The 22153-nt window shown below is 31.1% G+C and overlaps 1 protein-coding gene across 1 annotated transcript in view; it reads left to right on the plus strand.

The window, feature by feature from the left end:
- LOC111712862 (uncharacterized) overlaps nt 1-22153 on the plus strand; it is a gene marked incomplete at its 3' end in the record, with an annotated part of 78105 nt that overhangs the window by 22040 nt on the left and 33912 nt on the right. The window contains exons 5-6 of the mRNA XM_023487607.1: nt 3954-4082; nt 12384-12473. Of these exons, the coding sequence (XP_023343375.1) occupies nt 3954-4082; nt 12384-12473 (219 nt within the window). The remainder of the gene's footprint in view (nt 1-3953; nt 4083-12383; nt 12474-22153) is intronic.

Here is a 22153-nt window from a genome sequence, read left to right on the forward strand (position 1 = left end):
CGATCATTATATTAAGGTCTGAAAAACACGTGAAAAACATATGATCATGATATTTTTTTTTTTTAAATTTTGTTTTTACAATATCTTTTTCGTCGCAATTTCTAATATTTATAACTTTGCAACCTGCATGATTTTAATTAGATCTAGCAGAAAGCATTTGAAATCGTGAAATGACAACATTTTTCAAATATACATATATTAAAGTTAGTCTTTTACGTTTAGAAGATTCATCTGTAGCTCGTTTTATGTCACGAACCACTCAAATTTCATCTCTATGGTCTGGGTTGCGACACATGTAACTCTAATATATCTCTTTGATAGTTTTGAAAGGAAAACTGTGTGTGCACAGGTTGTAGTGCACGTTCTACGTTTATCTAATGAATACCTTTAATGTCGAGAACACACAAGGCATTAAAATCACTCACATCCAGGCACAGTAAAGGGGTAAATATGAAAAGAGGGGGATACAAATAAGAAAAATTAATTAATGAAAATTTTGTTTAATAAATAATTGAATGACATGATCCATTAATGAATTCCTGAATTAATGCATTAATGAATTAATGAATAAAGTAATGAACTGACGCATTAATTAATTAATGAATAAAGTAATGAATTAATGCGTTAACGAATTAATGAATAAAGTAATAAATTAACGCATTAATGAACTAATGAATAGATTAATAAATTAACGCATTAATGAATTAATAAATATGAATTAACGCATTAAAGAATTAATGAATGAAGTAATGAATTAAAGAGGAGAGTGTTGGGGGTAGATGGTTGAATGATAAGGATGTCTAGGTGGAATGTACAGATGAGAAGGATGAGAGAAAAATTGAGAAAATTACAAGGAAATCTATCTGTCTATCTATATATCTATATACAAGGAAATCTATCTGTCTATCTATATATCTATATACAAGGAAATCTATCTGTCTATCTATATATCTATAAACAAGGAAATTTATCTGTCTATCTATATATCTATAGATATATACAATTCTTCTAAATCTAACACTCTCAGCTCCATTTAAAAAAAAAAAACTCTTTCAGCCAAATTTTCGGTTTATTAAACCATCTTCAGAGTATTCTTGTTCAGCATTTACCAAAGATGTGGTGGTAATTTTATATGTTAAATGTTACTTACCTGTGATCTATGTTTCATATTGTAAATATTTTGCAATAAAGTTGGGCTGGATCCATTTTGACGTTTGTTTTTTGTTAAATCTAAACAAAATAACAAACAATAAATATGAAAATATACGTTACACATACACTCGCATTAAATTTTACTCTGAAATCTTTCTAAAATCTTTTTTTCGTCATTTGTTAAAGAATATCAAATAGTCTGTGGATATTTTTTGTTCTTAAAGGGAGTGTTCGCGAAAAATGAAAGGGGGTATAGGCTTAATGCGATAAAAAAGCGCTTTTGATCGCTACTAATCTTACTTCTATCTGTTGCGTCTATAACGAGAAAATTGTTAAAGACGTCTCATACCGAATAACATACGAATTGCAACATACGACTTAGACCGTAAAAAATCAATCTAATTTCAAACAAATCATTTAGATATTACAACCTATAGTCGTCGATTATCTTTCGCCACATTTGTATATAGTTTATATTTTATAATATTTTATTTTCTTCGAAAACGTTTTCAACGGATTTCGAAAATTGTGAGTGTTGTGCGACATTCTTAGATAGTTGCGCAAGCGACTAGAGAAATAAACAAATCAATTAAAAACTATTATAAAGTATAAAATATATATAAATGTGGCGAAAGATAATCGATGACTATAGGTTGTAATATCTGAATGATTTCTTTGAAATTAAATTGATTTTTTACGGTCTAAGTAGTATGTTGCAATTTTCGCAATTTGTATGGCCGCTAAGTTTTTCGGTATGAGACGTCTTTAACAATTTTCTCCTTATAGTCTCAACAGATAGAAGTAAGATTAGTAGCGATCAAAAGCGCTTTTTTATCGCATTAAGCCTATACCCCCTTTCATTTTTCGCGAACACTCCCTTTAATGACATGGGTTCACAAACATATTGACCGCCCATAATTCTTCTTATATGAGTCATAATCAAAAGTTGGTCCGGATCGGTTCAGCCGTTTTGTCGTATATTGGATACAAACAAACACCCAACACCAGCCAAATATATTCATAGATATAGATTAATATTCCTGTCTACCACAGTAAAACCTTTGAGTGTAAACTGTACTAGCTGCCTGTGGCGATAAATAAACTGTTTCAGCCTCAAAGTGTTGAATAAAACCACACTATTGATAGATAGATAATGATGTTTAAGTATTCAACTGCAATCATTAACAACAAGAATAGTAAAAATATATATTTATATCTTAAGCTTAATTTGTTTTATTTCCAAATTTTTCAATGGTTATACCCTTTAAAATCCCAAATTCTAATCCTTCATTTCCAAATTTTATTGTCTTTTTCATTCCAAATCCAACCTTTTATTTTTATTTTAATCCCTTTTTAATCCCAAGCTCCATCACTTTCACACCAAATGCCAAACCATTAATTCCAAATTCCATCCCTTTAACTTGTAAAGCTGTTTTCTCTTTTTTATTTATAATGTCGAATTCTGTAAAAATGTAGAATTGAGTATTTAAATTGGTTCAAAGGGGGGTGGGGAGTGGAATTGAGGAAGGGGATGGGGGGGGAGGAGATCCAAGTTGAAGGATAGAGGAAGCAAGATTTCATCAGGTTGTCATCTTCATCTCCCAGCATTGTTGATATAGTTGACATCTGGAGAATACACAACTTTATATCATATTATCTTAAGGTCACTTTTCATCATCACCCCCCCCCCTTCCCCTCTAGAAGTCTTTGATTATACACGAAGAAATCTTCATTTGCAGGGCTACATAATAATGTATTATGGCCTAACGACACCTTAATTTTAAAAACTTGATTTTTTTGCATTTTAACATTTCTATCTGACCCTGGGGCAGAAGCCAAAAGGAGTTAACTCTTGCTCCGTCTGTCTTGTATTTAACATACATCAATGTGTAGGATTTAACTATTGCTTCGTCTGTGTTGTATTTAGTATATATCAATGTGTATGATTTAACTATTGCTTCGTCTGTGTAGTATTTAGCATACATCAATGTGTAGGATTTAACTATTGCTTCGTCTGTGTTGTATTTAGTATATATCAATGCGTATGATTTAACTATTGCTTCGTCTGTGTTGTATTTAGTATATATCAATGTGTAGGATTTAACTATCCTATTATGAATATGTTTACTAATACCAAGAAGGCGGAACAAAGCTTGCTCTGATTTAGCGTGGGACGAAATGGAGATCTATTTATTTACGAGAAGCTTCTTAAACAATAGTATCAAATTTTAGAATATCGCAAAATTAGACAATTTTGACATTTTTTATTTTAAAAGGTCTTGACTTGATGATCGACAATTAACGTATTTAATTTATTTAATATAAAAGTATAAGTTGTTGCCAAAACCTCAACTTTTTGAATCCCTAAATCTTAGAACATTAACAGTGTAAACTGTTTGTATTTCCAACTTGAATTATTAGATCTGACAGAATTTATAGTTTGAAAGATTTAAGGTCGAGCACGTAGGATTGGAAAGATTTAGAGATAAGAAAATCAGAGTTTGGGGCAAAGACTCAATTACTCAAATGTTTGCTTGTTTCAAGTTTTTTTTTCAATCATATCTCCTCTTTCTCAAGAGCTATATAGTAAAAATAATATACAAGTTTGTTTTGAAATTCTAATATGCCTACCAATTAATTTACCTTTCTGCTACCTGGGCGTAAAATACACGAGGTCACAAGGTTTTAACCGTTTAAAAAATTATTTGATAGAATAGAATTTATAATTTCATTCCTTTAGATCAGATGACACATTTGATAATTAAAACTGAGAATTGTTTATTAAAAATATTTATTTTCAGTCGCCTAAGAGAGGAACTTGCCGTTTTACGGCGGCGTGGTGTGCTTCGCGCTGGTTCTTCCGCCGAGCGCGCTTGCGGCAGATGCAGGGCGGAGCTCGGGCGGATTATCAACAGGGGGGCGATTTGCAGGTGAATAGATCGATATCTATCTATCTAATATATATACATACTAAAATGGTACACTACAGTGATATATTAAACCTAGATAAAAGTATTGTTTAAATTGTTTAAGGTAAAATGGCGGGTTACGTGAAATCTCGATGTTAGTTCTTTTAAATTTTAGATTAAGAAGAAAGGTCGTTGAAAACAAATAAATTAAATAAATCTAAATTAAGATAATCAGACCCAAAATATCTCCATTATAATCCTGGATATAGAGGAGTATACCCAGTGGGGCGAAAACGTCATGTATGTGTGTCTGTTTCAAAAGAGTTAATGTAAGTAATAACCAACCGAAGGCGTGTACTGTAGGTATATACAGTACATAAAAATCTCGGTATTTGTACAGTCTAGGAAAGTACATTTGTTTATTGTTAATTGTTTAATTAGAAATAAGTATAATATACAAGTAATATATTGTTAATATATTTAACCCTAAACAGGCTAGGGGTGGGGCCCTGTAGTTTTTTTTTGTCCTAGCACTCTCATTTTTGACACCGTCACTGTAAACTTTTGTGACTTTTAATGAAAAGTAATTTACATGATTTTTTGTAAAACATTTTTTATTTTATTTATAGGGTAGGGTACAGGGCGGAAAAAAGTCCGGTCTTTGAAAAAAAAATCTAAGATAGCCCATAATTTTTTTGTGACTAAAGCTACAGATCTAAAAACTATAATTTTAAAAAGCCCTTGAAAAATGTATAAAGAAACATTTGTCACATTGATATTTGTTTAAAACAAAAAATATTTTTTTTCATTTTTTTACCCTTTTTTAGGGATTTTTTTTCACCCTCTCTAGCACCCAAACTATAAAAGTTGTAGGTTTTTTTTTCTTTGAGCTGGCCATGAAAAATTGAGCTATGAACATGCATTTCAACCCTATACCTATTCTCTATGGCCTTTTTCTAGGGGGGGGGAGCGACAAACACCCCCCCCTCCAGTCTATACATAGATTCAGACCTCCAGCCTTTATAGGGTTAAGTCAACACTTTAAGCCAAATTGTCATGCAAAGAATCAGGGGCGGATACAGGGGGGCGGCAGGACCTTCCTACCCCCCTGAGATTTCAGAATAGCTCCTCAATAGCACTTAAGGGAAAGAAAACCTAGTGCAAAACAGGAAAAATATCTTTAAAAAAATGTTGTTACTAAATCGGATGTTTTTGTTCCGAAATAAATCTAGCTCCCCCCTCACTTAAATCCTGTATCCGCCCGTGCAAAGAATATAATTTGATTAAAGTTTACAATAAACTACTCTTTATTCAAGCTTAATTATAATTGACGACATAGTTCTGCAATTTCCTTGACTGTAGTCATGCTGTGTGTCTGTACCAAAATAGTGTGCGTGTGTAATAATGAACTTGTCTGCAAAGCAGTGCGACTGGCTTTTTCATGCTAGACCAGCGCCATTTCCCTTCCCTTTATTCTTATTCCCTGAGTATACCTGACACCTTAAACCTTGTATACTATTAAACAATAAGACGAAAGACAGTTTTCGCATGAACTGCGTTAAAGAATGCTAAAAGTCAAGATTTAAAGATTTTCTCTCAAATTCTCCAGATTTTTTCGTGCTTTAAATAATGTTCTAACACGCTTTATGTGACTATTCACGGTTATAGGCCTCATCTCCTATATCTATTTATTCTACTGTATTTCTGTCAATCTATATGATCTTTCTTTTAATCTTTAACGGTCATCCTATACAATATTTATCATCTAATGAAAATTATTTTTCTATTTACTCATTTTTCTGGTATTTTATTTATACGTTTATATATTCATATATCTATTCACCTATTTATCATCTATCAAATCAGTTGTGTGCTAATTTATTTATACATCGATATGTACATATCTGTTCATCTATTTATACATCTATATATTCATATATCTGTTCATCTATTTATACATCTATATATTCATATATCTATTCACTTATTTATCATCTATCAAATCAGTTGTTTGTTAATTTATCTATACATCTATATATTCATATATCTATTTATCTATTTTTTCATCTATCTATTCATCTATTTATTCATCTATATTTTCGTCTATCTGTTCATCTATTTATACATCTATATATTCAGCTATCTTTTCATCTATATATTCATCTATCTGTTCATCTATTTATTCATCTATCTACTGATCTATATATGCCCATCTATCTACGTGTCAATTTCCTTAATTTGATCTGTATTCAACCTAAGAATTGATCTAATCTAAAAGTAGAACTTGCCAGGTCCAGGGTTTAAAACAACTCGAAAACTTTGAAGAAAATTCTAAGAATTCAAAAAGAAAAAATCAAAAATATAAATGTTTATTTTCAATGAAATTCAGTCTTTTTATGAAGTGCATGTCTAGCCTCTGTGCCTACTCTACGAAAACCATTTAGTCTAATAATGATAAGTCAATTAAAATTAAAATTAAAAACAACTCAAAAATTTTAAAGAAAATTTTAAGAATTCAAGAGAAAAAATTAAAAAGTTTTTTCTTAAATGAAATTCAGTTTTTTTAATAAACTGCATGTTTCTGCACTTACTCTTTACGAAAATAAACCTTTTAAAAAGTCTGACAGTGATACGTCAAGAAATGCATCAATTTTCAAGACTGGGTCTACTCTTTAGTGTCGCAATGCATTTGTCTTTGATTTGACCTCAATAGCTTAAAATGCTATTTTTTAACCCTGAGACATGTACATTGTACATTAATAGCCACAGAGCACTTACTTCCAGCTTTAGTTTAAAAGTAGTGATGGACAAATTGTTGATCAATTTTTGAAACTTTTGGATCACTGTAAGGTCTAACCCCTCGACCCTTCATTTTAAAATTAGAATTGCTATTAACATAGTTTTGAAGAAATGGTATAGCTGTCAAAGAACGGCTTTTCAAATTTTTGCTCGTCGAAGGAGCGGCACTAAATAGTTTTTTGTTTGTCTATTGAACAGTTGTTTGAGAAATAATTTGAGGGCACAAAGTGCTCTGAATGAATATTGACAATCCTTGATTCTATGCAGTAGTATAAGGGCATCCTTTTCTTTGCTCCCAACTACGCCAGATTTGGCCTGAATGCACACCGAAATAATTTAGCATTAAATATATCTCATGTACACTGGTTAAAAGGGACTGTGTATCGTAAAAACTAAAAGTTTAAATGACAATAAATGTTAACAAAAGTCGAGATCCAACCAAGTTTGGATTCGGTTTAGATAATGACATTCCTTATTGCAAAAATGAAAAATTAAGCAAATTTCACCAAAATACCAAACAAAAAACGTTCAGGACAATACCAAAAGTAAAAATAAAACAGTTGAAATAACTTTTAACGGGTTTACCATTTTTCAATGCTAAAACAAAATATCAATATATCTTTTTTCTTATGTTTTATAATGCTTGAAATACAGTAATGGGATTTATGTGCGCGCACAGTTCCTATAATACTTTAACAGATAAGAATACTGCTCTATAAATAAACCCATGAGACAAAGCCTAGCAGATATATATATTTTGATGAATAAATAATTAATTTTGTAGATTGCAGTGCATGCAGTTTGCATTTAATGCAGTTCAAAAATTAAAGAGACACCCAGGCCATTATTAAAAATGATTTTCTAACCCTTCATTTGATTTTTTTATTATTATTATTAATTTCATTTTTGCTGTCAAACGAAATTAGAACTAAATGACAGAAAAATATTGCAAACCCCAATTTTGATGTTTCGTTAAACAAAAAATATTAAATAAGTAAGCTTTTGACACACAAGACGCTTATATAAACGTGTAAACAAACAGATAAACAGATAGACTGACACACAAGACGCTTAAATAAACGTGTAGACAAATTACGTCCAATTACGTCAAGCAATTAATTTCTAATTTCTAATTTCTAATTTCTAATTTCTAATTTCTAATTTCTAATTTCTAATTTCTAATTTCTAATTTCTAACTTCTAATTTCTGATTTCTAATTTCTAATTTCTAATTTCTAATTTCTAATTTCTTAACCAGATAAATAAATTTTTCTCATATTTCACAGTTCACAGATAAACAGATTGAAGAAAGAGTAGTATTGTGCTAAAGTATGATGGATAGGCTAATGGTATAAAATAATAGAAATATATTTAGAAAATTACATTTCCCACCACGCTAATTAACGTCATAAGCTGTGTAAATAAACTGTGGGAATCTATAAATTATTTTTTATTTCTTGAAATGCTTTCATCAGACTTCTAGTTCTAAGTGTAGCAAATTAAATATCAAAACTTTTTGCATGTTTAATAATAAAAAAAAGACTATAATGTGGAAGACGATGCCTGGCCGCGTTAAACAAGTTCCACATGATTCAACAGAATGAGATAGAACGGATACGGGGCATAGTACTGATAAAACATCTACACGTGTGATATCGATATTGACTCTAGTTCTGAACCCTCTAGTAATAAGTTATAAGAAATATATATACTGGAAGTTATTTATGCGTTTTTATTAGAGTCTGACTCACGTCCTCTATAATAATTCTGAGAACAAGATTTAAAATCATATTTGTCAGATATTATTTTTCAACAAACCTTTAACCTTTCACAAAAAAAGTAGGAACTGAGTATAATTCTTGGCAACCTGATGGTGTAAACCATTCAAACTTGACTATTTAATCTAATAGAATTTAGAGTTTGAAATATCAAAGATTTACAACAGCAGGTTTCAAGGATAAAATGTCTAAGTTTGTGACAACAACAAAACTCAGTTTCTTTATCAAATAAAATATGGAGGGGCTTCGAAATAAGATTTGGGGTCGCCAGGATAATGACGGGTGTCCGAATTTAAAGGATCTCTAAAAAAAGTAAAGGGTGTCTCTGATAAAACTCGGAACTTTTGATTTAATGTAACTTTTTTCTAATATTTTTTCTAAGACTTTTGCAATATTGCTAAAATTGCACCATTATTACTTAGTTTACCAAATTCTGCTAAATCATCTTGTTTGGTTTTTACGAAAAAAAATTCTGTTTACAAAAATTTTCAACGTTTATTTTCATGTGTATAGTATATACCATTTTCTTAAAATATTACATCCCCCTGTTGCCTTTAAATAAGCTCAGAAATTAGTTTTTGTACGCGCTTGTGAAATCTACGTGCTCTTTGAACCTTCTACGGCTGAAGGGTGGGGGGGGAGCTTGAAGTCTCGCACCCCTCCTCAAAATAATGCCCCCTCCTGTTGTGAAAGGGTAAGCATGTGTTCTAATTATTAAAGCTCTCCGTGTACGGAATATGATTTATATTTTAAATGGCTGGATGGTCTTTTAAGGCGAAACCTATTTAATGGTCAGTGTTCTCTCTCATCTATAGTCCCCCCTCTTCCACATGGATATTTTCATATTTCTTCGCCTCTCTCTCTCGGCCTTGAATTGAAGATTGCCAAAAAATGAATTATACAATTCACTGATCAATTATGGATTGATTGTTCAAATTGAAAATTTACTAAATGTTTAGTTTCTTGATTAGACGTTGTTCCATGTTACGTTCAAGTCACCAAACGGATTGGATGACGTGCAGGGGAAAACTCAGTTGACATGATCGGACTTACTGAATAGTTAATTACTGGAATAGTTTACGCTTAATCTGGTGATAATTTACTGAAACACAAGATTATCTATAAATTTACAGGGTCTGTCGACGCATGTTTAAAGTGGCAGCCTGGCTGGTCCCTTAAAAAGTTTAAACAATCAAGAATAATTGAGATATTCATGATTTCTCTGAAAACATTTATTATTTTCATTAGTGGTTTCTTTAACAGTGATTTTTGAATTACTGTTACAATGATGGAAATTGTTAGAACTCAACACTTTTAAATATAGAAAAACGATGATATCATTCATTTGGCGTACACTGTCTAGTTTTCCCGTCTATATTCTGGATTTGCAAAACACTCTAGCTTCCTAAGAGTCAGTCTTCACTTCAAATGACAATTTTTAGAGTATCGATGTAAATCTTCAGATCATGAAAATCACTGGCAATCTGTGGCCATGATATATAAATATCGTAGTACACCCCATATTTATTAACCTGAACACATCTAGATATAACGTTGTACATGGTCTGTAAACCTAACTACTGTTGTAAATACCTACTGATCTAAAAGGATTTATTGGAGTAGGGCATTTACTACATACAGGGTGGTCAAAGGGGGCAGTGCCCCCCCCCTAGAGCTCAGAATATATATAAATGAACGAAGAGCTTTATCATATAGATTACAATTGTACTCCTACTTCTTATGCACAATAGAAACTTTTACAAGTCATAATTTTTTTCTGGTCCTTTGCCCTTTTTTCATCTCATAGAATTTAAGTTTAAGTTGAGTTTTTCATTTTCAAAAATGTCTTTAACTATCTCCAGTTTAATAACTAACATAAAAATATAATAAAATGTCGATTTTTTAGAAACATGTTTTTTCTGCTAGTTTTGTTTCATTTTGCAAGGTAATTGGACTGTATGTGTACCTTTAAAGTGTCGTATACTGAAGCCTGATATCTAAGAAGCCAAAATGTTCTCCTTCACAGTCCTTAGGAAGGAAAAGATGAAAGAGTGTTCCCAGTGTGCAAATCCTTCATGGTTTGAATGTTCTATTGATATAATTACACGAGTACACGACCAAATCTTAACAATTACAAACATCTCTGATCATTCATCCCAACCCCACCGGCAAAATTACACCGTGGAGAAAATTTTTCCCCAACTAGTGAACTAGAGGTTCTTAGTAAAAATCGATTGAGCTTTGCACAGATGGTAACTTAAAATTACGCTTACAGTCCCTTTAGGGTAAAATCCAATGAATCTTCATTGGCCTCTAGGGAAAGATTTCGTGTTGCATCTTGAAAAATTAAAATGATTCAAAATGTGGTAATTTCAGGCAATTTAATGCAATGACAGGGACCCGGCCCTGGATGATTTATTACTGTAAACTTGGGTTGACGTGGTAGAAGGGAGGAGGGATACTTTTATTTGACATGAACCGACGAGGGAAAGATATGAAATATGACGATATATGTTATAAAGTTTCATGAAAGCTGCAATTAACATTTGTCATACATAGATTTTCCATGCTTCACCGCATTTGAAAATATTAAAGTATTAAAGTTAACTCACCCTTGTTGTCACTTTTTACCTATTTGTTATTTGATTTGTTTTAAACAATGAGAAGATAAGAGTTTGTGCTAAAGCTTCTAAATTTGATTTTTATACTTTTTATATTTTGGTTTTCAGGCAAATTACTTAGGATGGAAACATTTGTGCAAGGGCAAAATAAAAAAGTATATCTAAATCATTTATCCATCTTTATATAAATTTTGCTTGTCTGTCTGTCCGTCTGTTTTTCTGTTTGTTTGTATCCAATAAACGTCAAAACGGCTGAACCGATCGGGCCCAATCTTTTTGTGGGACATCACGTGACCACAGGGAAGGTTTATGAATGATCAAAATTTCAAATATTTGTCTCCATCAAAATTCGATCTTCATCAAATTTTTGAAAATTTTGAAAATCCACGAAATATATATTATTTATAACTCATGAACCCCTAAACTTTTGCCTAAAATTTTGATGGGGAAACTCGGGAGAACCACGGAAATTTTCTTAACTTGGTTTCTAAGATTTACAGTTGTGGGAGTCGACTTTTATTGGGAAAAATAGCTAAAATCGCAAGTTAAGACCTACCGCGGATAAACGGCGGGAGTAACTTTAAGGAACTTGGGAAACACGGGGTTCCCAAGCAAGCACAACATTAATCAATCAATCAATGCAACATAATATCCTAACATATGTTTATTTAGCAACTCTATACCCACTAAATAACCTTCTAAAATAGAATTCTAATTCACCGCTAATTTCCTCGGACAGTAATAAAACTAACAACTGCAATTCCAGTATTTCTTTAGGGCATAATTTATGTGTTTGTTAGTTTTTACTTCAAATAATCTTTTTAGAAAATGTTCTAAGTTTTATTAATTTTACTTTATTAATAAAACGATAAAATAAAAAGAAATGTTCATTCATCAAAATACCTTTTAACAATAATGAAAATGATGAAAATCATGATAAAATCAATAGTAAAATCAATAATAATAATAATAATAAGGACAATATAATAATAATAATAATAATAATAATAATAATAATAATAATCATAATAATGATAATAATAATAATAAAAATAATAATAATGATAGTAATAATGAAAATGGCAATGATAACAATGATAACAATGATAATTATTGATACTCTAGGGGATGCAGTGTCCGTGTGTGTAAGACCTGTAGGGAGTACACTACAAGGTCTGGACAGGACTGGATCTGTAGTATCTGTCAGAAAAACAAGTAAGTGCAATTCATCATTTTTTTAAACATCTTTATGTAAATTTATATTGTGGCATCAATAGATTAATCCCGACCGAAAAAAAATAAACTTGCAAATTTTTAACAATAGGTTCCCGGATTTCATGTGTTTTCTAAAAATATTTTTTAGACGTTTAAAAAAAGAAACAAAATAACTGCCGTATCAGGCCGGTTATAGATGAAAGTAAGAATTTTTTCTATGGCGGCAGGTTCCCATCAGCTCATTTCTCTCATTTAGCAGATTTTGGTGTGAAGAGGTTAAGATCAGACTTTTTTCAGTAAGGCAGAGATGTAAGGCAGGATTGTAAGATGGGGCTTTAGCTGCAAGTGACCATTTGATGCTAAAATCTTCCTTTTTATTCTTTAAATTCCAAATATAGTTAGACAGTGCAGTACTATCTTTATAGCGTACATTTCAGAATGATGAGGTATGGTTTTGGAAACTTCTTTGAAATTATTTGCTACCAATCCAATATATTTAATTATGTCTTGGTTTGAGGTCACTTATCATTATAAACAATAGACTTTATCAAGCATCTATATATATATATATATATATATATAAATATGACTAAAATAATTTCTAAGTTGTGTAAACAATGTTATGTCGTAAACCAGGAGCAATATGAACTATATTATGATATAATAAAGAATTGTTAAGAAAAATGTGTGTAAAGATATGGATTTATTTTTTTTCTGAAAATTAGAAATTTATATTTAACGCAAAAACAAGCTTAAGGATCACTTTGCTCTTCTTGATTTGATTTTACATCCATAAGTGCAAGAAAAGGAAAGAAATTGATTACTACACTCCTGTATGCCGAGTTCATTAGCGACTCATCCAATCAGGGATTAGTCATGTGTGTGTTGTCTATTCTCAACTAATAGAAATAGTATGACGGTAACATCTATCTTTCTATCTATATCAGTATCCAATTAGAGATATGAATTCTTCATTCGGCGCTATCAGTAAATGGAAATATTTGCTTTTACTGAAACTATATTGACTAATTGTAATATATGACGATATAAACCTTTTTTTATTGTTTGATAAAGTCTGCGATTTTAGGTAGCAAAGCTGTAAGGATTTGACAATAAGAGTTTGAAACAAGTATTTAAATCTTCATATGAATAAATATTAGAATTAATACAAGATTTTAATCCACTTTTAGACAGAAGGAAGTTGTCATATTTACATATTCTTCTATTGTGCACTTTTGTATAATGTATGTTAAAAAATTATTTGTGTATTTTAAAATGATATACGAATGACAATGTAATTTATAAACAAAAAATTGACAATACTTATAACTGTTGCAAAATATTTATGTGTAATGGTGCAAAATAAAGAATTATAAAAATAATAACCAAAACTAAAGATTTAAGAATGGCTAAATTGATGCAAAGGTTTGATAACTGCAATTTTTGTTGATTGATTGATTGATTGATTGATTGATTATGTTACAAGAAGTAAAAGATGTACTGTGGGGGTATTCAATAAGATATATTATATTCTGCAATCTATCATATTTTTATTAACTAACTATATATCTACATAACTATCTACCTTCCAACCTACCTTCGTACCTTTCTACATGCCTACCTATCTTTCTATACCTCCTTTCCTAATTTTTGTCCTAATTTTCTAAATATCTGCCTATCTAACTAGTATAATTACCTACCTACCTACCTACCTGCCTACATGCCTACATACCTACCTACCCACCTACCTATCTACTTAGGTAAATATCTACCTAAATATCTACATACCTATCTGCCACTCTACTTACCTAATTTCCTACCTACATACCTACCTACCTACCTACCCACCTACCTACCTACCTACCCACCTACCTACCTACCTACCTACCTACCTACCTACCTACATACCTACCTACCTACTTACCTACTTACCTACCTACCTACCTTCCTACCATAGAGAATAGAATATATAGAGAGGAATTAAAAGAATCTCTCGGTATGAATTTTTTCAGTCCCTTTCAGCCTGGAAGGGAGTTCAAAGTGTACAAANAATTCATTACAATATCATTCAAATTTCTTCCCCCCAAAACATAATTATCTTTAAAAATAACAAGGAAAAAAAATGATATTAAAAAAATAATTATGATTTAATGAAAGTAAAACCCCACTTTTAATTTAAGAAAACATGATATACTTTGTTAATAATAAAAGAAATTATCTACTTATCATTATCATATAAATTTATGTAATTTTTTTACAAATTATTTTGGTTATTATGATTAATAGCTACCCCTGTTGGCCTTTGGGACAACAGTACAATAATCAGATACAATAAACATTGTAATCTATCTATCTATCTATCTATTAATCTATCTATCTATCTATCTATCTTATATCTATCTTTTTATCTATCTATCTGTTTATCTATCTATCTATCTACAGTGAAACCCTTAATAACGAATACATCGAAAGAATTCATCAAATGTCGTATTCTTCACTTTCTGAAAATGGAATGTTGCAGATATTTAGTTTTTTAATTAAATGATTATATGGAACTCTTTAAAACTGTTCCCGCACATTCATGGCTATTTATTTATTTTTGCAAATACTGAAATTTACGTAATATAGTATAAAACTCATTGAAAAATTGTGAAGACGACATTTGATTAATTCTTCCGTTGTATTCTTTATTAAGGGTTTCACTGTATCTATCTATGTATCTATCTATATATCTATATATCTGTCTACTTTTTTAAGCATGGAGACAAACAAGTCAAAAATTATGCACGCACACATCGTATTCAGCGCGCGTTTCTCATGGTTATGAGCTCAAGCATGAGAAATCGTCTCTTAAAGTGTTTAAATCTGGGGTTTTTACTGTGGAACCAATTTCGATGAAAAATGATCGAATTCCAGTGGAAAATACTAAAAATATCTTAAAGAGTAAATTTCCATCGCCTTTTCGCTTAGTGAGGATAATAATTTATTATATACATCGGGTTTTATTGCAATTAGATTTACTAGGAGATTTACATCAAAAAGTTAGAATAAAAAAAATTTATTGTCTGTAATGCAGCTATTCATATTATCCTAGAAAACAGGGGTTTCTATATATTACAGGACTTTTTGAAAGATAATTGCATTAAATTCATTTTCGTAGTTCTGATATTCTTCATATTTATTTATATAAAATTCTAATTAAGATTGCTAGACAAGTTTGATAAAAAATGGTATAATATAATTAGAATAAACTAATCGTTAATACTATTTGCAATGTTATTAATCAACTAACATTTTAGTAAAAACACTTTAAACGTTAAAAAACCTGAATGTCTCAAAACAGTCAAAAAAACAAGGCCCATTACTTCCATTGTTCCTTTTTTCCCAAATCCTCCCTTCTTTTTTATTTTTCTTGTATCCTAACTCTTAGCTTATGAAAGAAAAAGATAGAATTAGAACGGCAAAAAAAAGGAAATGAAAGGATGAATGCAAAGAAACCCCTAATGAGGAAGGATGAAATAAGAAAGAATGATTAAATAAAATGAATGGTAATAATAAATGAATAGGATGAAGGAAAAAAGAAGAGATGAATGCATAAGGAATAAGGATGAATGAATAAATAAATGCAATGAATCCTGAAATCCTTGATGATTAGCCAAGAGAGAGAATGAATAATTCATAAATGATTGCAGTTGGCTAAATCTAACTGGTTCAGTCGTTTGTCACGTTTTTCTATCATTTGTCACGTTTTTCTATCATTTGTCACGTTTTTATCTCATACGGAAGCGGAAAATACGTTCAAAATATGACCAAAAACTGGAGCATTGGGTAAAGCAAACAAACATAAGATAATCAACAAAAAGCTTCAAGTAGTATCTAGTACAAGGGAATAATCGTGTGTCAAAAAACATTCGATCAAATTATAATGACCTTGTATTACTTAATCCTGGGGGGGGGGCANCCACTCCGACCCCCGAATCCCATCTCGGCAAGACATCTCTCAGAATCATTTCTCTTCTACATCTGAACCAGGGAGATTCAAAATCCTTAAAACTTTCCAGAAACGCAAAAATGGTCAATTTTTTATCAAAATGACTGGATGCGTGATTTCAAGTAGATTTGTAGAGCTGCAAGTCCGATTCACAGCGGTACCATTTAAATCCTAATCTAATCAAGATGAATGAGAGAGTTATCATTAATTGTCTAGCTAGATCAAAATTAATGATTCCTGATTGTTTCCGGTGTTCCATGTCGTTTTGAATTGCGTTTCAATGGTTTTTGCATCATCCTATGTCGTGCACGAAGAAATTATTTATTTCTCTGTTTGGTTTCTATCACCTTATTCAGAGTGTTTCGAAATACATAAGGCTGTGTACGTTACTTTATATTACAGGGTGTCCCATTTTTAACATGAGAAGCGACGGTATTAAATTAATGGTAACGTTTTATTAGAACAATATTGTTCATCACTCAGAATGTCTTAAAATGTGGAAAGTCTTTTAAATTTAGAATGATTGACAAAGTTTAGACAATTTTGGTTGACATCTTGAAAGTAGGAAAACATTTAGAAATCTCAGTTTAGAAAGTAAAAAACCAGGATATCACATTTTGGAAATAAGGTGTATATTATATTGAGTATGTGTGTCTATTGTAAATAACATATATGAATGAATAACGTGTGGATCAAAGACGATTTGCCATGGTACATGTTTAATGGGACACTCTGTAGAAAAGATGCAGTAGATTTAATCAATAACATGTTTTTGGGGCACCGTGTAGAATAGATGCAGTAGATTTAATCAATAACATGTTGTTGGGACACCCTGTAGAATAGATGCAGTAGGTTTAATCAATAACATGTTGTTGGGACACCCTGTAGAATAGATGCAGTAGGTTTAATCAATAACATTGCACAATGTATCTGGGTTTAAGATGACCCATATGCAGGAGTGTCAATTATTAAAGGGTGAGTCTGTTTTATTGTTGTCATATTAAGAGTTGAATTATATTCACATTATATTGACACAGGATTACCCACATAGGACTTCAGAGACGACTTATATGATTTTTTTTTACATTCTTACATTTCATGTCTATTTTGTTTCTATCTCAGTAAATTAACACATCAATTAGACCGATTCACAGTGGTACAGTCCTCCTTAACGTCTCATCCTTCATGGCTTCAAAGTGAATTAATACTAAAGTGGGCCAAACTCATAGTTGGATGACGACATTTTATGTCCCAAGTATTTATAAATATGTATATATATATATATATAAATTGGTCTGTATACGGAGTGTACAGTACAACAGAAACTGGACTCCCTTTGTTTACAAACACAGACTTAGAATTTGTATTTAACTTAAATATAAATTAACGTAAATTAAGATTTCAGAAGTGAATTTTAGCCATTTTACTGCACAATAAATGATTTCAGACAGCACAATAATGCCTGCAAGCATAATCTGTAAAACAAGGAATGCACAATTTGTGATACCGAAAAATGAAGATCTTCGAAATATGTATCTCTTGGTCTCCACTTTTGTATTTTGACAGATTTAAGAGTGGTTAAGAACTATAAGACATAGTTTTAAAGATGTTAAGGTTTTTTTCCAAGTAAGGGCTTACATTTCTTTTTCTTTTTGGAGAGGGGAGGCCGACACCCCCCCCCCCCAAAAAAAAGCATACATTTCACTGATCCAGGAGGGGGATGAGCCCCCATAGCCCGCCCCCCTAAATACGCCTCTGGATGATAACATAGATCTGTTTTAAGAAATTTACAAACATATTTTAAAATGGAGTGTGATTTGAAAGAACAAAACTAAGCAGTTTTAAAGATAAATTCCTATTAAAATTGCCAGGCAAAATCAATGAATTGATTAAGCGACTAAATAGTATTTACATATAAACTAGATAGAAACGCACAAAATTTTTTTTATTTCAAATCGTGAAAATTTCGATGTTCTAACTGAAGACGACATTTGCATGGGTCTTTAGTCTATTTTTTCTAGTCTTTATTTTCCAAACGAAATCTTTTCATGAAATTATTTCCAAACCAAATAAAACCTTATGGCCCAACCTGTCGTCGTTGCCTTAGTCTGTTCCACTTTAGTATTTATTAACTTTGTCATGGCTTACCCTGTAGATGGATATCTTCACGGTTTTAATCAGGCGTTGCCCTTATATGGAAATCTCGCTTTCAATTTGTTTTAACTCAAAATTGAAGACGACTTCTAGAAATGGAAAAGACGACTTCAACAGATGAAGAATATTGCAATTAATATGTCGAAATTGTTTAATTTATCGTAACTCTCCCTTTAGAATATGTAATTGTAAATGTTCTCCAAGAAGAAGTTTCCAAATTTGGTAAAATTTTAGAGAATTAACACAATTGAACAGGGATGTCCGCATAAACATGGGAATTGAGTGACGATTTTAATATCGTCTTTTTATATTAATGCTATTTCTTACAGTTAAACCCTTAATAACGAATACATCGGAAGAATTTATCAAATGTCGTCTTGACAATTTTTCAATGAGTTTTATACTACAGGGTGTCCTACGAAACATGACAGTATGCAGAACGACTTGAATGTCGTCTTGATTTTTGATATAATTTGCTGCGTTTATTTGTCAAACTAATTTTAGAAGTAAATTTCTAGAGATAATAATCACAAAATTTCCCTTGTCCTGCCATTTCCAAAATGTGGTCTGCCTTTTTTGTGCTTTCAATATTGCCAGAGATATGAAGAATTTCGTTCAGATTTCGACGATTTTGCTTTTATTTAACAAAATTGAAATCTGAACCAAACTCTTTATATCTCCGGTAATATTGAAAGCACAAAAAAAGCAGACCACTTTTTGGAAATGCCAGGGCTAGGAGAATTATGTGATAATTGTTTCAAGAATCATACATGTTAAAGTAGATAGAAGAATAAATGTCAAAAATAAATTCAAATACCAAAGACGACTTTCAAGTCGTCTTGCTATTGTCATGTTTCGTGGGACACCCTGTATATTACGTAAATTTCAGTATTTGCAAAAATAGATAAATATCCATGAATATGCGGGAACAGCTTTAAAGAATTCCATATAATCATTTAATTAAAAAACTAAATATCTGCAACATTCCATTATCAGACAGTGAAGAATACGACATTTGATGAATTCTTTCGATGTATTCGTTGTTAAGGGTTTCACTGTATCAAAGACGAAATCGAATTCGTTACTCAATTCCAATTCATGTTAATTGGAACACCCTCTATATAAATCTGTCTTATTCTTGGGAACAATTTGTTTGCATGTACAAGTGTACAATTGTACATTGTACAACATCAACAACGTAAAAGCAATTTATATTTTTGATTTATTCTTGAACCCCTCAAATCTCTTTTACCACTAATAAATCGCAATTTAACAAGAAATATATTGCTAATGAAAATAAGGCCAGGAACAGCCAACAGCAATTTTGTTTTATAATGAGACAATAAATATATTCTTGATTGTCACTGTAGAAGAAATCGGATGTTTTTTAATTTGAATTTTTCTAAGAATGTTCTAAAATAGCAAAGAAAACTTAGCGCAGCAATTTAAAACCTTTATAATAGATTTCTTTTGCTCTGCTTTATAACATTAGTGCGTTCATTGATATTACAGGGAGGTAATTTTTCCCAAATTAATTTGATCAAGTATGAATTATATATATCCCTATGTTTTGGTTTATTTTCATTTGAGGTTTCACAGGGTGACTTGCGCGTGTTTTGCTTCTAGAGAAATAATGGAGAAATCGACAGTAATAAACAGTTTTGGAGTCAGAAAAAAGACGTTATCTTCTATATTGTTATCAGATTAAGGTTTCAATGGTACCGTTGTAAATCAGGCAGGTACCGCGATCTTTGCATGAAGGTCACTTGAAATTACGTTAACAGTCCCTTTAAATAGATTTACACAAATTCTGTTGTAAAGAGATATAAATGTCATTCTTAAATAATATTTGTTTGTTTTTAACCTCCCATCGGCCCTCCTCCATCCTACAACATGTAAACTTTGTTTGTTTGTTGTTTTAAATATGTTTTAAATATGTTTTCTCTGTAAATACAAGAGCATCTGATCTGCACCGTGCTGAGTCATCGATACACTCACACCAGATTTCAACACTATTCAAAAATAAAATTTAAAAAACAAAAGATTTTTTAGAAAAATAGTTTTTTCAAAAAAAAATTTGACTAAATCTGTAAAGTCAGCTCACAGATTAAAACTTTAAAGGAACTAAAAGGAGTTAATCTTTCTTCATGGATAAACTCATCATATTAATTAAAATAATTTTATTTCCAAAAATTGTTTTTCTTTTGAGCAATAGAATAGGATGGATAACCTGCTCTAGCTGTTTTGTATCTGTTTAAAGTATACTGTGACTACATGTAATATATATACAAATATACAAAATACATAGTGTCATATTTCGGACAGTTAGAAGATCATTCCAGTTACACACAGACACTTTATACAGTGTGTCCCACTTGTATATATATATACAGATACTTCATACAGTGTGTTCCACAAGTATTCTTTACATATGTACTTTATACAGGGTATCCCAGTAGTATTCTTTACATACATACTTCATACAGTGTGTCCCACTAGTATTCTTTACATACATACTTCATACAGTGTATCTCACTAGTATTCTATACATAGAAACGTCATAAAGTGTGTCCCACTAGTATTCTTTACATATATACTTCATACAGTGTGTCCCACTAGTATTCTTTACATACATACTTCATACAGTGTGTCCCACTAGTATTCTATACATATATACGTCATACAGTGTGTCCCACTAGTATTTTATACATAGATACGTCATAAAGTGTGTCCCACTAGTATTCTTTACATATATACTTCATACAGTGTTTCCCACTAGTATTCTTTACATATATACTTTATACAGTGTGTCCCACTAGTATTCTATACATAGATACGTCATACAGTGTGTTCCACTAGTATTCTTTACATAGATACTTCATACAGTGTGTCCGACTAGTATTCTTTACATATATACTTCATAAAGTGTGTCCCACTAGTATTCTTTACATATATACTTCATACAGTGTGTCTCACTAGTATTCTTTACATAGATACGTCATACAGTGTGTCCCACTAGTATTCTTTACATATATACTTCATTCAGTGTGTCCCACTAGTATTCTTTACATATATACTTCATACAGTGTGTCCCACTAGTATTCTTTACATATATACTTTATACAGTGTGTCCCACTAGTATTCTTTACATATATACGTCATACAGTGTGTCCCACTAGTATTCTATACATAGATACGTCATACAGTGTGACCCACTAGTATTCTTTACATATATACTTCATACAGTGTTTCCCACTAGTATTCTTTACATATATACTTTATACAGTGGTCCCACTAGTATTCTTTACATAGATACTTCATACAGTGTGGCCCACTGGTATTCTTTACATAGATACAGTGTGTCCCAATAGTATTCTATACATAGATACGTTTAAAGTGTGTCCCACTAGTATTCTTTAAATATATACTTCATACAGTGTGGCCCACTAGTATTCTTTACATAGATACGTCATACAGTGTGTCCCAATAGTATTCTTTACATAGATACTTCATACAGTGTGTTCCACTAGTAATC

This window comes from Eurytemora carolleeae, unplaced genomic scaffold, assembly GCF_000591075.1.
Source record: "Eurytemora carolleeae unplaced genomic scaffold, Eaff_2.0 scaffold1300, whole genome shotgun sequence".
Classification (NCBI taxonomy): Eukaryota; Metazoa; Arthropoda; class Copepoda; order Calanoida; family Temoridae; genus Eurytemora; species Eurytemora carolleeae.